General features: G+C 47.7%; 1 protein-coding gene and 1 long non-coding RNA gene across 41 annotated transcripts in view; one reads left to right on the top strand and one right to left on the bottom strand.

Moving 5' to 3' along the window:
- The window catches only part of ZMYND8 (zinc finger MYND-type containing 8), a 152,730-nt gene that overhangs the window by 122,482 nt on the left and 18,064 nt on the right, over positions 1-12,184 (bottom strand). For 18 of the 40 annotated variants that reach the window (XM_086331523.1, XM_086331533.1, XM_086331515.1 and 15 more), the window contains exons 1-2: positions 2,366-2,650; positions 1,417-1,652 (exon numbers count right to left, since the gene is read on the bottom strand). The exons of 1 other annotated variant lie outside the window; for it this stretch is intronic. In XM_086331523.1, the coding sequence (XP_086187649.1) occupies positions 1,417-1,430 (14 nt within the window). In that variant the 5' untranslated portion in view covers positions 1,431-1,652; positions 2,366-2,650. Of the gene's footprint in view, positions 1-182; positions 254-784; positions 1,213-1,416; positions 1,653-2,365; positions 2,651-12,184 lie in introns of those variants that run through there. 21 more of the 40 variants (XM_086331518.1, XM_086331542.1, XM_086331528.1 and 18 more) reach the window with 10 other exon arrangements.
- LOC147360067 (uncharacterized) lies at positions 1,661-11,453 on the top strand. Its single transcript, XR_015138944.1, has 2 exons — positions 1,661-1,839; positions 2,950-11,453. It is a non-coding gene; the product is annotated as an uncharacterized LOC147360067 (long non-coding RNA).

The following is a 12,184-nucleotide window of genomic DNA, read 5'->3' as shown; positions in this document are numbered from 1 at the left end:
AAAAACAGTGGATTCAAACAGTCACCTGAAATCAAGACTCTATTTAAAAGCCCTCCTTGGGTTCCTGCTCATTAAAAAAAAAGCCCCCAACGGCTGGAGCCAAGACCCCCCTGTTACAAACAGACCCCAAATGTTCGCCAAACTCTTTATACATGGTCACAGAAATGGATTGCTTTACTTACCCAACAAATGTTCAAGCAACCGTCTCATTTTTCCACAGTTAAGAAGAGAGAACAGGCTGGCAGATTTGGGACTTGATCAAAAAGGAAATTTTTTTAAACAGTTACACGGGATTATTAAAAACACACACACAACAACAACACCACAACCCAACCACTGAATATGGAATGCTGTCATGAGCCACAGACGTGATTTTATTTCCTCTGCACTGTATCACACAGGAGGACAGAGGGTGATACAATGTAAAATGAGGAAAGGAGAATGAAAAAGCAGGGGAAAGGATACATGAGTTCACTGAAAACCATGCACGAGGAGAAAACGAAGGGATTCAAAAGACTCCTCAGATTTATTGCGGGATGTTGTCCAACATCTTTCCCCCCACAACCTCCTACACTCCCCCCCCCACCCCCAATCCCCATCCCTACTCCAAAAACTTCCTCCAAAGCCTAGAAAACACTTTCAGAAACATTTGCTGGCTGTAGGCTGGCTTTGCAGAAGAACACTCTGTATCAACAGAAGTCAGGAAAAAAGGCTGAACAATGTAGTTTCAAGTGAAGAAACCCTGCAGGAAGAGAAAAGACCATAGGGAGACACCACCACCCACCTAGGCCCCAGGACCCAGGATCTGTCCTTAGCGCTGCTCTTCTGCTGAGGCCTTTGGTTCTGTTTCAAACACACGTCCTCTCTGGCCAGCACTGAGTCCGGCCTTCCCAGCACCTCTTTGGAGGTAAACTTGCCTGCTTTGCTGTCTGCCATGAGCTCTCCTTGGAGGGGAGCCTGCTTGCTTACCTTCCATTTTCTTTCCCCAGCAGGCATGTGACACAAGAGAAGACAATAGTACAGGGTTGGGGGGGGGAGGGGGGAACTGCTCAGAGAGAGAGAGAGAGAGAGAAAGAGAGAAGAGGGAGGAAGAAAAAAAAAAAGCTTCTTTTTTGGCAATACCAGGATCTAGCTTCACACTCTTCTAGAAACACCATGTCCTGGTGGAAGAAAAGGTGTGCCAGGCCCTTGCCAGTTTGCAAAATCGAGCTCTGGCTAATGGCTACTTAGCCATGTGACCCAAGAAAGCAAAAAAAAAAAAAAAAATTTTTTTTTCTCTCTAAACAGTTCCAAGTTAACCTAAGTGCTGTGGGGGTGAGTGTGGCACGGTCAGCCACAAGAAATCACACGGCTCGCCCACAAATGCGGATGTCTCAGAGGGAGGGGGAGAAAAGATGGTTAAAAAGTCGAGCTTACCTCTGTGGATGCATTGTTAACACTGTGTAATGTCAATACTTATAAAACATGGAGGACAGGCTCCTAGTTCTCACAGAAAAAGGGTTTGGCACTTCGGCTTGATGATCTGGCCGCTTCATGAAAGCGCACCCCCGATTGGCTGCCCCGGCAAATCGGAGTGTAAGGCGGCCCCGGATTGGCTGAGACACTTCCTGAGCGATTATCTTTGTGAGGCTCTGGTGAGCAAGAGAGCCATCCTGTGCATAGAGAAAGACAGGCTAAGCTAGGCCTTTTGCAGCAAGAAAAACTGAGGAAAGGGGCCCCCAGACGCCCTTCTCCCACACCCTGACTAGACTTCCCAGCGCGGGCGAACCAGTGCAGCCAGCCTGACCTGCTCCAGCAGAGCCTGAGGCCCACAGGCCACGGGCAAGAGAGTTTTGGGGGGTGAGCTGGTAGGACTCAACCTCATCTGCCCCCTCAGAAACGGCTCTCTCTCGCTGAGAGGAAGGCTAACCCTTTTCTGGAACAATCCAGCAGAATGTTCTGCCCCCCACCCCACCCGCGGGGGGGAGGATGGGGACTGATGGCTGGAGGGAGGGGAGGCCCAGGAAAAGGCCCAGGGGCAAGAGAAGGAGGCTGGAGGCAGGCCTCTGAGCAAACCAGACAAGCCAGGAGAGCCCCCCGACCCCACCCCGAAATCGCCCCAGAGCAGCCCTGGGCTTCTCAGAGGCCAGAGGACTCAGGCTGCCAGGGGAGGAGGGGAACCAAGTGGTCAAAGTTTGCATCGTCATTGTCCGAATGCCTCCTCTGGACAAAGCAGACCAGGGAGGCCACTTGTCCCCCGGCCCAGAATCTAACCTCTCACCACCCCCACCGCCCCCACCAGCCAGAACTCGAAAAACCAAAATGGTTTCCAGCCTCCCTGCCAGGATGCCAGGGCCCCCACCCCCACCCCCACCTCCGTCCTTACCCTAAGAAAAGCCAAAGGCGCTCCTAGCAGGCCACATGCCTACATCTACAAACTTCCCTTCCCCTCCCCGGCCCCCTCCCCCACGGCTGAGGCCTGCTAAACCTGTCAGTTAAACAAAAATCTGACTTCCGTATTAGTCTGCGATGGCTTCAGCTTCCTGCCTATTAACCCTCTCTCGGACTCTGGGCCTGGCTGGGAAGAACTAGGCCCTGAGATCGCAGAAAAGGCCTGTGGAAAAATACCAGCGGCAGCTCCCCCGGCAGATGCAGAAAGAGAGAGAGAGAGAGAGTGAGCGAGCCGCTGTCTCTCTCGCCTTGGCTTCCCAAGGAGGCGTGTACCTTCTGAATCCAGGGCACAGGCAGTGCCTCCCGGGCTGAGAAGCCATTTAAATCCAGAGGGAGAAAGAAAGATGTCAAACTCAGCCGGGAACAAGAACCCCCATTATTAGTCAGGCCTACACCCACTGCTTAGACCTTCCTGCCACAATCAGCCTTGTATGGTGGTGCTCGGGAAACTGGGCCCTCGGTGGGCAGACAGATCCCGTGAGCTTTATTAAGGACTCTTGCTTAAATTTATTTCTACAGAGAGCGGCTTCTTCGGGTCCCCAAAGGCAGACGGAATGGCTATTTCACACTCAGCCCTACCTCACAACCACCACCTCCACCGGATCTGTGGCCCTGCTCCCCAGTAAAATATTAACTAGCATTTCAGAACCACTTATAATTCCACCCATCTCAACAGCATTAGGACGTCTCTGCCTGTATCCTCTGTCAGGCTGCCTTTGCCGTGGGTCTGTAGCCTGAGGAAGAAAAAACAGATCCAAAAAAGGATCTTAAAACATTTGGTGCTCGCTTGCTTCTTCTTTTTTTAAGACAAGGTGCTTAATGAACAAGTTTAAAAAAAAAAACAGCAAGCTGGAACAACAGAAACTAAACACCGTTCTTCAGAGGCTGGAGAGATCTTCCAGAGGTGACGCACATATGCCAGGAGGTAAAAACCGTAGCCCAGGCAAGTCTCCCCTTCTCCTAAAATTAGGACTTGCGGGCGTTCTCCTTCCTACCCCGTGCGTTGCCACAAAGAAAACGGTGGAGCTGAGGGCCTGCTCGCCCTGCCCCCGCCCCCGCCCCCACGGACAACAGATGCCCACCGCGTGTACATCAATTCTTCTTGGCCGGGAATCTCCTATCAAGACAGGAACATGCCAGGAATCCAGCCCAGCACTCTGTACACCGCAGGGGCAGGGCCCAGGCTGTATGAAAAGGGAGGGGATTTTGTGGCTGCTGTCTTGCATTTTAGGCTGAAGAGGCCAAGATGCAGGGAGGGACACCTCCACAAAGGGCTAGCACTCAGGACAGCAGGCTGGGCCTCGCCCGAAGGGAGGGCCCCCTCTTCCTGGGGGTGGAACTGGGTACCCGGAGACCAAAGAGAGGGCGGGGTGGGGGGTACTGGGACAGGAGGCCAGAGCTGATCGGACTGTGCTCTCCCTCCCGGCAATGTGGGCAGGGGCCCCCCACCGCCGGCCCCGAAGGAATACTCTCTGTGTCCATGAGTGCTGCTCTGGGGGAGGGGGAGACAAGTAGGACGACGAGTTTGTGGCGGATCTCCCAAACAGCTCACTTCCCAAGCGGACGAGGAAATAAAATACAGCGCTGGTTGGCGTGGTGGATTTTAACCCCGGATTAAAGCTGGTTGCATAAGCAGCTGCAGCATCCTCCCCCTCCCCCCTCCACCCCGATCACTTGATCACTTGAAATGTTTTCTGGGGCAAAGAGCAGGAAGCTGCCGGCTTATTCTGGCAGCTCCGCTCCGTTTGAGGAATGCTGCTGGCATTCGAGTAGGTCTGAGGTTATCTGGAAAACAGCAATTCGGCTGGGGACAGAGACAAAGGTATGGTGGCAGATGGAATCCTGGGAGGGACGCGGATTGAAAAAGGAAGCCCAGGGCAGGCCTACTAAGGGCCAGTTCCCAGGGTTTGATGGAATGTGGCTGATAAGCAGGGAATAAAGAAAACCAAATGCTGCTGGCTTCAATCGAGAGATTACCCAGTGGGCCCCTCTCAAACCCCCACTGCACAGAGTAATCTCAGCAGCTTCTGCACGCTCGCCCTGGGCCTGGCGCTGGCTAAATCAGCATTTTACACAGACTGACTCCACGAAGTGGGGAGCATTGTTTGAGAGCTGGAACTGAGCCCAGAGAGGTGAAGTGAACTGCCCAAGGTCACACAGCAAGCCAGTGCTAGAGGTCAGATTTCCAACCCAGTGAAGACGTCATATCCCTAAAGCCTGTACTTTTGCCTGCCTCTAAAGAAAAGAAAAAAGCCGAACCAAGCAGAGCAGAAACGAGGCTGAAATCTACCAACAGTGACTGCATGCTCTGCGTTTTCTTTTAGGAGTTTGACTTCTTTGAGAATGTTTTAAGTACTGAATAATGAAATTGGGAGACCTTTAGGTCAGAATCATTCAAAGACTCAGAGAAAGCTCCTCTCTCCCTACAAACCTCCAGCAAGATGTCCAGGGTGACACTTAGCTAACTCTAAAATCAGAAATATAAAAATCCCTGGAAATCAGCTTTTCTCAAAAGGGTGGTTTTGCCCCCCAGGGGTTAGGTAGCAATGTCTGGAGACTTTGGGGCGGTCACAGTGTGGGAAGAGAAGTGCCCTTGGCATCCAGTGGGTAGAGACCTGGAATGTGGCTAAATATCCTACCGCCTGCAGGACAGCTCCCAGCAAGGACTTACATGATCTAACCGTCCACTGCACCAAGGTGGGAAACCTTGGCTTAAAGGAAAGGAAGAAAAATCCAACCATTGTGCCTCTGGATAGCAAAGCCAGCACAGGCCTAAACAAGCAGGTTTCGTGGTGATATGAATAAGCCATGAGCTAGTAAGAATAGATGAAACATGTCTCTTTTAATATTTCCAGGAGACAGAGAATCTGGGGATAAAATCTGGCTGAAGGAAGCCCGAGTGTCTCAGTGACAAAGCTGAGGGCCTCCGAGGAGAGCAAAGGGTTGACCTCAGCCCCCTTCCCCGGGCTTCTTACCGGCCCAGGCCTGGCCCCACTGAAATGGCCCACAGCCAGGCCAGCAGCAGGAGCGACCGCCTCTGCAAGCTGCATCCCAAGATAGTCTGTTGGGCTGACTATGAAAATAAGCACCCTTGGAGTTATCTGCCTCCAGCGAGCAGCAGGCCTCCCTGTCCGTTACGTGAAACGGCCAGGACCGAGGGCGGGAAATGTCTGAAATATCTTGTTTTGTTTTGTTCCCTTTTGGCCAATTGAAACCAAGGCCGACTTCGGGCACAGAAACAGAAAAGCTCCCCTTCAGAGCATGAAGCTGACCGAGTCACGTTACAGCCGTAAAGGGGCAATTAGGATTCGGTCCCTACCTCGGAGAAGAGGGGTCCTCTAGAAGGTTTTCTTCGTTTCGTTTTTGTCTTCTTTCTAGGAGGGATTGGCAGGATTACGCTAATGGAGGGAGGAGGGAAGGAAGGGCAGGTGGAGCGGGGGAGGGGATGGTACTTGACCATCAGGCAGATGGCGGCAGTGTGGGTGGGCAGAGATGTAATGGATGCAAGAGAACAAAAAATCAAAACCAGGAAGATTCAGGACCTCCCCTGACCTGCTCTTTTTATTTCCTAGCAATTACCATTATGGAAAGAAGAGCACATATTTATATGCTCTGTTTTCATCTCCCACTAGACCAGTGCCAGTGTCTGGAGACGTTTTAGGTTGTCACACCTGGAGGAAGGGAGGCAATGCTACTGCATCGAGAGGATAAGGATCAGGGATGCTACTAGATGTCCTAGAGTGCCCAGGGCAGGCCCCCACAGCGGAGAGCTAGCCAGCCCCTGAGTCTCCAGGGCTGACGCTGAGAAACCCTACATTAGCCTGAGAGCTTCTACAAGGCAAAGATCTGGCCTGAATCCTTCACCGTTGTCCCTTTAGAGTCTCACACTGTGATCAATATGTATTAGAGCTCAATTAAACATCATCTCCTGCCTGGGCAGTTGCACATGTCTCCTACCTGAGCCCCTGCTTCTGCCCTTGCAAATGCTTGTGCGCACACACACACACACACACACATCCTTTAAAAACAAGTCAGATCTCATCCCTCCTCTGCTCAAAATCCATCAATAGCTGCCAACTCGCAGTAAAAGCCCAAAGACTAAATATGGCCCACAGGCCTCCCCAGAACATCAGGGCCCTTGGCATCTCTGACTTCACGCATCTCCTTCTCTGTTCCCTTGGCTCACTCTGCTCTAGCCTCTGTCCATCTGTTCTTTCCAGGGCCTGACTCCGAACCTCCCTCCTCTGGGCCTTTGCACTTGATCTTCCCAAGCTCCCAATCAGTGGACCTCCCAACTTCCGCAAAGCACCCAAAGCAGCCATTCCCCTCCTCTGCCTGCATGTGGCTGCCTCTTCCTTCCTGCCTTCTTGTCGGTTTCAGAAAGGAGGTTCCATTCCCACAGCCATCACCGCATCCCCCCCAGCCCTGCTCCTTCTATCAGATGCCTTCTGATCTGAGCTCTGGCTCCACAGCCTTTCTCTTACGTCTTTAACCTTTTTCCTTTCTTTCCCACATCAAGAGGGAGAATGGTGCAGTGGTTGAGTGTGTGGCTGCTGGCATCAGGCTGTCTGAGTGTGAATGCACCTGCCCTACTTGCCAGCTGGGCAGTCTTGCCTGAGCAACAAAATTCTCTGTGCCTTGATTTCCTCATCTGTACAATGGGCACAATTGTAATGCCTACTTGGAGACATTGAAGGGACCCATCCCATCAAGACTTGCAGCAACACAGCACTCACTTGTTTGCTATTCTTTTTTCCCTCTCTACTCACTCTTAAAAGGATATTTCCTGGATGGTTCCCACTCAGTTTTCTTTGTTCTTTCACCATCAAATTTTCCAAAGGAGGAAAATAATAAATTCCGATACGTACCGTGTTCCAATTACTATGTCAGGTACTGTTCTAAGCAATTTACATGAACTAATCCATTTACCTATACAACTTTGTAAGGTAGTGTTAGAATCATCAACCCATTTCCTAGATGATGAAACTGAGGTAGGAACAAGCAATAGTCCTATTCTAAGAAAACTTCTGTGTTTCTTGACTTCCTACTTTTGCATTCCAGTCCCCTACAATCAAAAGGACATCTTTCTTGGGTGTTAGTTCTTAAAGGTCTTGTAGGTCTTCATAGAACCGTTCAACTTCAGCTTCTTCAGTGTTACTGGTTGGGGCATAGACTTGGATTACAGTGATATTGAATGGTTTGCCTTGGAAACAGAGATCATTCTGTTGTTTTGGAGATTGCATCCAGGTACTGCATTTCAGACACTTTTGTTGACCATGATGGCTACTCCGTTTCTTCTAAGGGATTCCTGCCCACAGTAGTAGATATAATGGTCATCTGAGTTAAATTCACCCATTCCAGTCCATTTTAGTTTGCTGATTCCTAGAATGTCTACCTTTACTCTTGCCATTTCCTGTTTGACCACTTCCAATTTGCCTTGATTCATGGACCTAACATTCCAGGTTCCTATGCAATATTGCTTTTTACAGCATCGGACCTTGCTTCTATCACCAGTCACATCCACAACTGGTATTGTTCTTGCTTTGGCTCCATCCCTTCATTCTTTCTGAAGTTATTTCTCCACTGATCTCCAGTAGCATATTGGGCACCTACCGACCAATATGGGGAGGAACTGGGGAGTTCCTCTTTCAGTACCCTATCATTTTACCCTATCATTTTGCCTTTTCAACCAAAAAAAGATGTCCTTTTCATTATAGGGGTAGAATGCAAAAGTAGGAAGTCAAGAAATGAAGTAACAGGCAAATTTGGCCTTGGAATATGGAGTGAAGCAGGGCAAAGGCTAATAGAATTTTGCCAAGAGAATGCACTGGTCATAGCAAACACCCTCTTCCAACAACACAAGAGAAGACGCAACACATGGACATCACCAGATGGTCAACACCGAAATGAGATTGATTATATTCTTTGCAGCCAAAGATGGAGAAGCTCTATACAGTCAGCAAAAACAAGACCGGGAGCTAACTGTGGTTCAGATCATGAACTCCTTATTGCCAAATTCAGACCGAAATTGAAGAAAGTAGGGAAAACCAGTAGACCATTCAGGTATGACTTAAATCCCTTATGATTATACAGTGGAAGTGAGAAATAGATTTAAGGCACTAGATCTAACAGATAGAGTGCCTGATGAACTATGGACAGAGGTTCGTGACATTGTACAGGAGACAGGGATCAAGACCATCCCCATGGAAAAGAAATGCAAAAAAGCAAAATGGCTGTCTGGGGAGGCCTTACAAATAGCTGTGAAAAGAAGAGAAGCAAAAAGCAAAGGAGAAAAGGAAAGATATAAGCATCTGAATGCAGAGTTCCAAAGACTAGCAAGAAGAGATAAGAAAGCCTTCCTCAGCGATCAATGCAAAGAAATAGAGGAAAACAACAGAATGAGAAACACTAGAGATCTCTTCAAGAAAATTAGAGATACCAAGGGAACATTTCATGCAAAGATGGACTCGATAAAGGACAGAAATGGTATGGACCTAAACGAAGCAGAAGATGTTAAGAAGAGGTGGCAAGAATACACAGAAGAACTGTACAAAATAGACCTTCACGACCAAGATAATCACGATGGTGTGATCACTCACCTAGAGCCATATATCCTGGAATGTGAAGTCAAGTGGGCCTAAGGAAGCATCACTATGAACAAAGCTAGTGGAGGTGATGGAATTCCAGTTGAGCTATTCCAAATCCTGAAAGATGATGCTGTGAAAGTGCTGCACTCAATATGCCAGCAAATTGGAAGACTCAGCAGTGGCCACAGGACTGGAAAAGGTCAGTTTTCATTCCAATCCCAAAGAAAGGCAATGCCAAAGAATGCTCAAACTACCACACAGTTACACTCATCTCACACGCTAGTGAAGTAATGTTCAAAATTCTCCAAGCCAGGCTTCAGCAATAAGTGAACTGTGAACTTCCAGATGTTCAAGCTGAATTTAGAGACAGCAGAGGAACCAGAGATCAAATTGCCAACATCCGCTGGATCATGGAAAAAGCAAGAGAGTTCCAGAAAAACATCTATTTCTGTTTTATTGACTATGCCAAAGCCTTTGACTGTGTGGATCACAATAAACTGTGGAAAATTCTGAAAGAGATGGGAATACCAGAGCACCTGATCTGCCTCTTGAGAAACCTGTAGTCAGATCAGGAAGCAACAGTTAGATCTGGACCTGGAACAACAGACTGGTTCCAAATAGGAAAAGGAGTTCATCAAGGCTGTATATTGTCACCCTGTTTATTTAACTTATATGCAGAGTACATCATGAGAAATGCTGGGCTGCAAGAAGCACAAGCTGGAATCAAGATTGCCAGGAGAAATCTCAATAACCTCAGATATGCATATGACACCACCCTTATGGCAGAAAGTGAAGAGGAACTCAAAAGCCTCTTGATGAAAGTGAAAGAGGAGGGTGAAAAAGTTGGCTTAAAGCTCAACATTCAGAAAACGAAGATCATGGCATCTGGTCCCATCACTTCATGGCAAATAGATGGGGAAACAGTGGAAACAGTGTCAGACTTTATTTTTCTGGGCTCCAAAATCACTGCAGATGGTGACTGCAGCCATGAAATTAAAAGATGCTTACTCCTTGGAAGGAAAGTTATGACCAACCTAGATAGCATATTCAAAAGCAGAGACATTACTTTGCCAACAAAGGTCCATCTAGTCAAGGCTATGTTTTTTCCTGTGGTCATATATGGATGTGAGAGTTGGACTGTGAAGAAGGCTGAGCACGGAAGAATTGATGCTTTTGAACTGTGGTGCTGGAGATGACTTGAGAGTCACTTAATTGATGCCTTTGAACTGTGGTGTTGGAGAAGACTCTTGAGAGTCCCTTGGACTGCAAGGAGGTCCAACCAGTCCATCCTAAAGGAGATCAGTCCTGGGTGTTCATTGGAAGGACTGATGCTAAAGCTGAAACTCCAATACTTTGGCCACCTCATGCGAAGAATTGACTCATTGGAAAAGATTCTGATGCTGGGAGGGATTGGGGGCAGGAGGAAAAGGGGACGACAGAGGATGAGATGGCTGGATGGCATCACCGACTCGATGGACCTGAGTTTGAGTGAACTCTGGGAGTTGGTGATGGACAGGGAGGTCTGGCGTGCTCCAATTCATGGGGTCGCAAAGAGTCAGACACGACTGAACTACTGAACTGAACTGAACTGAAGAAAACTTCCAGTTTCTTCTGCCTCACTACTCACCAACTCCTTAATGCCTCTCAATTAGCTATTTACTCAGAAGACACCATGCTATCAATAAGGGAATGGTTAAATAAACATGGTTCTGCCACACAACAGAATACTATGCAGCTGTGAAGAAAGAATCTGGGTCTAAAAAGAAACAGAAACAGACGAATAAATACAGAGAAGAAACTGGTGATTGCCAGAGGGGAGTGGGATGGGAGAGGTTGGACGAAACAGGGGAAGGGGAATAAGAGGTACACACTCAGAATGCTGAAGAATTGATGCTTTTGAACTGTGGTGTTGGAGAAGACTCTTGAGAGTCCCTTGGACTGCAAGGAGATCCAACCAGTCCATCCTAAAGGAAATCAGTCCTGAATATACACTAGAAGGACTGATGCTGAAGTTGAAACTCCAGTACTTTGGCCACCTGATGCAAAGAACTGACTTATTGGAAAAGACCCTGATTCTGGGAAAGATTGAAGACAGGAAGAGAAGGGGACGACAGAGGATGAGATGGTTGGATGGCATCACCAATGCGATGGACATGCTTCTGAGTAAACTCTGGGAGTTGGTGATGGACAGGAAAGCCTGGCGGGCATGCTACAGTCCATGGGGTCACAAAGAGTCAGACATGACTGAGCAACTGAACTGAACTGACTCCTACTTATAAATAACAGAGATGTAGTGTACAGCATAGGGAATAGTCAATTTTGCAATAACTTTGTATGGTGACAGTAACTAGACTTATCATGATCAATTCATAATGCATATAAATGTTGTATACCTGAAACTAATAAAATATTGTATCAACTGTACTGCAATAAAAATAATAATGGTGGGTTTTTTTGCAATTTGTGTTTTGGCCACACCATGTGGCTTGCTGGATCTTAGTTCCCCAACAAGGGCTTGAACCCAGGCTGCCACAGTGGAAGTGCCGAGTCCTAACCAGTGGACTATCGACTGTCAGGGAATTCCCAATGTTTTTAATCTTAAAAAAAATAATCTGGGAACCCTTTTATGGAACAAACTCTAAGACATATTGTTGAGTTTAAAAAACACAAGAACAGAACATGGAATATAGTCATTTGTTGTTTTTTAATAAGCAAACCTGTGTGAGTGTCTCTTTAACATGTTTGCTTACTATGCATAGAATTTCTTGGAAGCATACTTAGGAAATTGATAGCAATGGTTGCCTCCAAGGGGTCCTGGGTGGCTGGGGGTCAGGAGTAGGGAGGAGACTTTACATTGTATCTTTTTATTTTTTTAATTGAAGTATAGTTGGTTTACAATGTTGTGTTCACCACTATATCTTTTGAATTTCAACCATGTGAATGTATTACTTCTTCAAAAATAAATTAGTAAATGTAATATGAGGAAAGTTGTTAAAGACGGGGCAAAAAGAGATGAACGTGTAGCCTGTCTAGCTTCCCCATTGGGTTACCTGTACCTTTCATGGCTTTGGCACTGTTTTACAACTTGCAGAAGAGGAATAGTTATGCAAATGATGCTCGTCCACAGAAATGCAAATGGAATCCCCTGGAATGCAATTGATTATTGC

This window comes from Bos grunniens, chromosome 13 (genome assembly GCF_055505025.1).
Source record: "Bos grunniens cultivar Pamir isolate PY7600 chromosome 13, Bosgru_T2T1.0, whole genome shotgun sequence".
Taxonomy (NCBI): Eukaryota; Metazoa; Chordata; class Mammalia; order Artiodactyla; family Bovidae; genus Bos; species Bos grunniens.
Note: the sequence above shows the minus strand (reverse complement) of the source record. Positions and strands in the feature narration are given on the sequence as shown.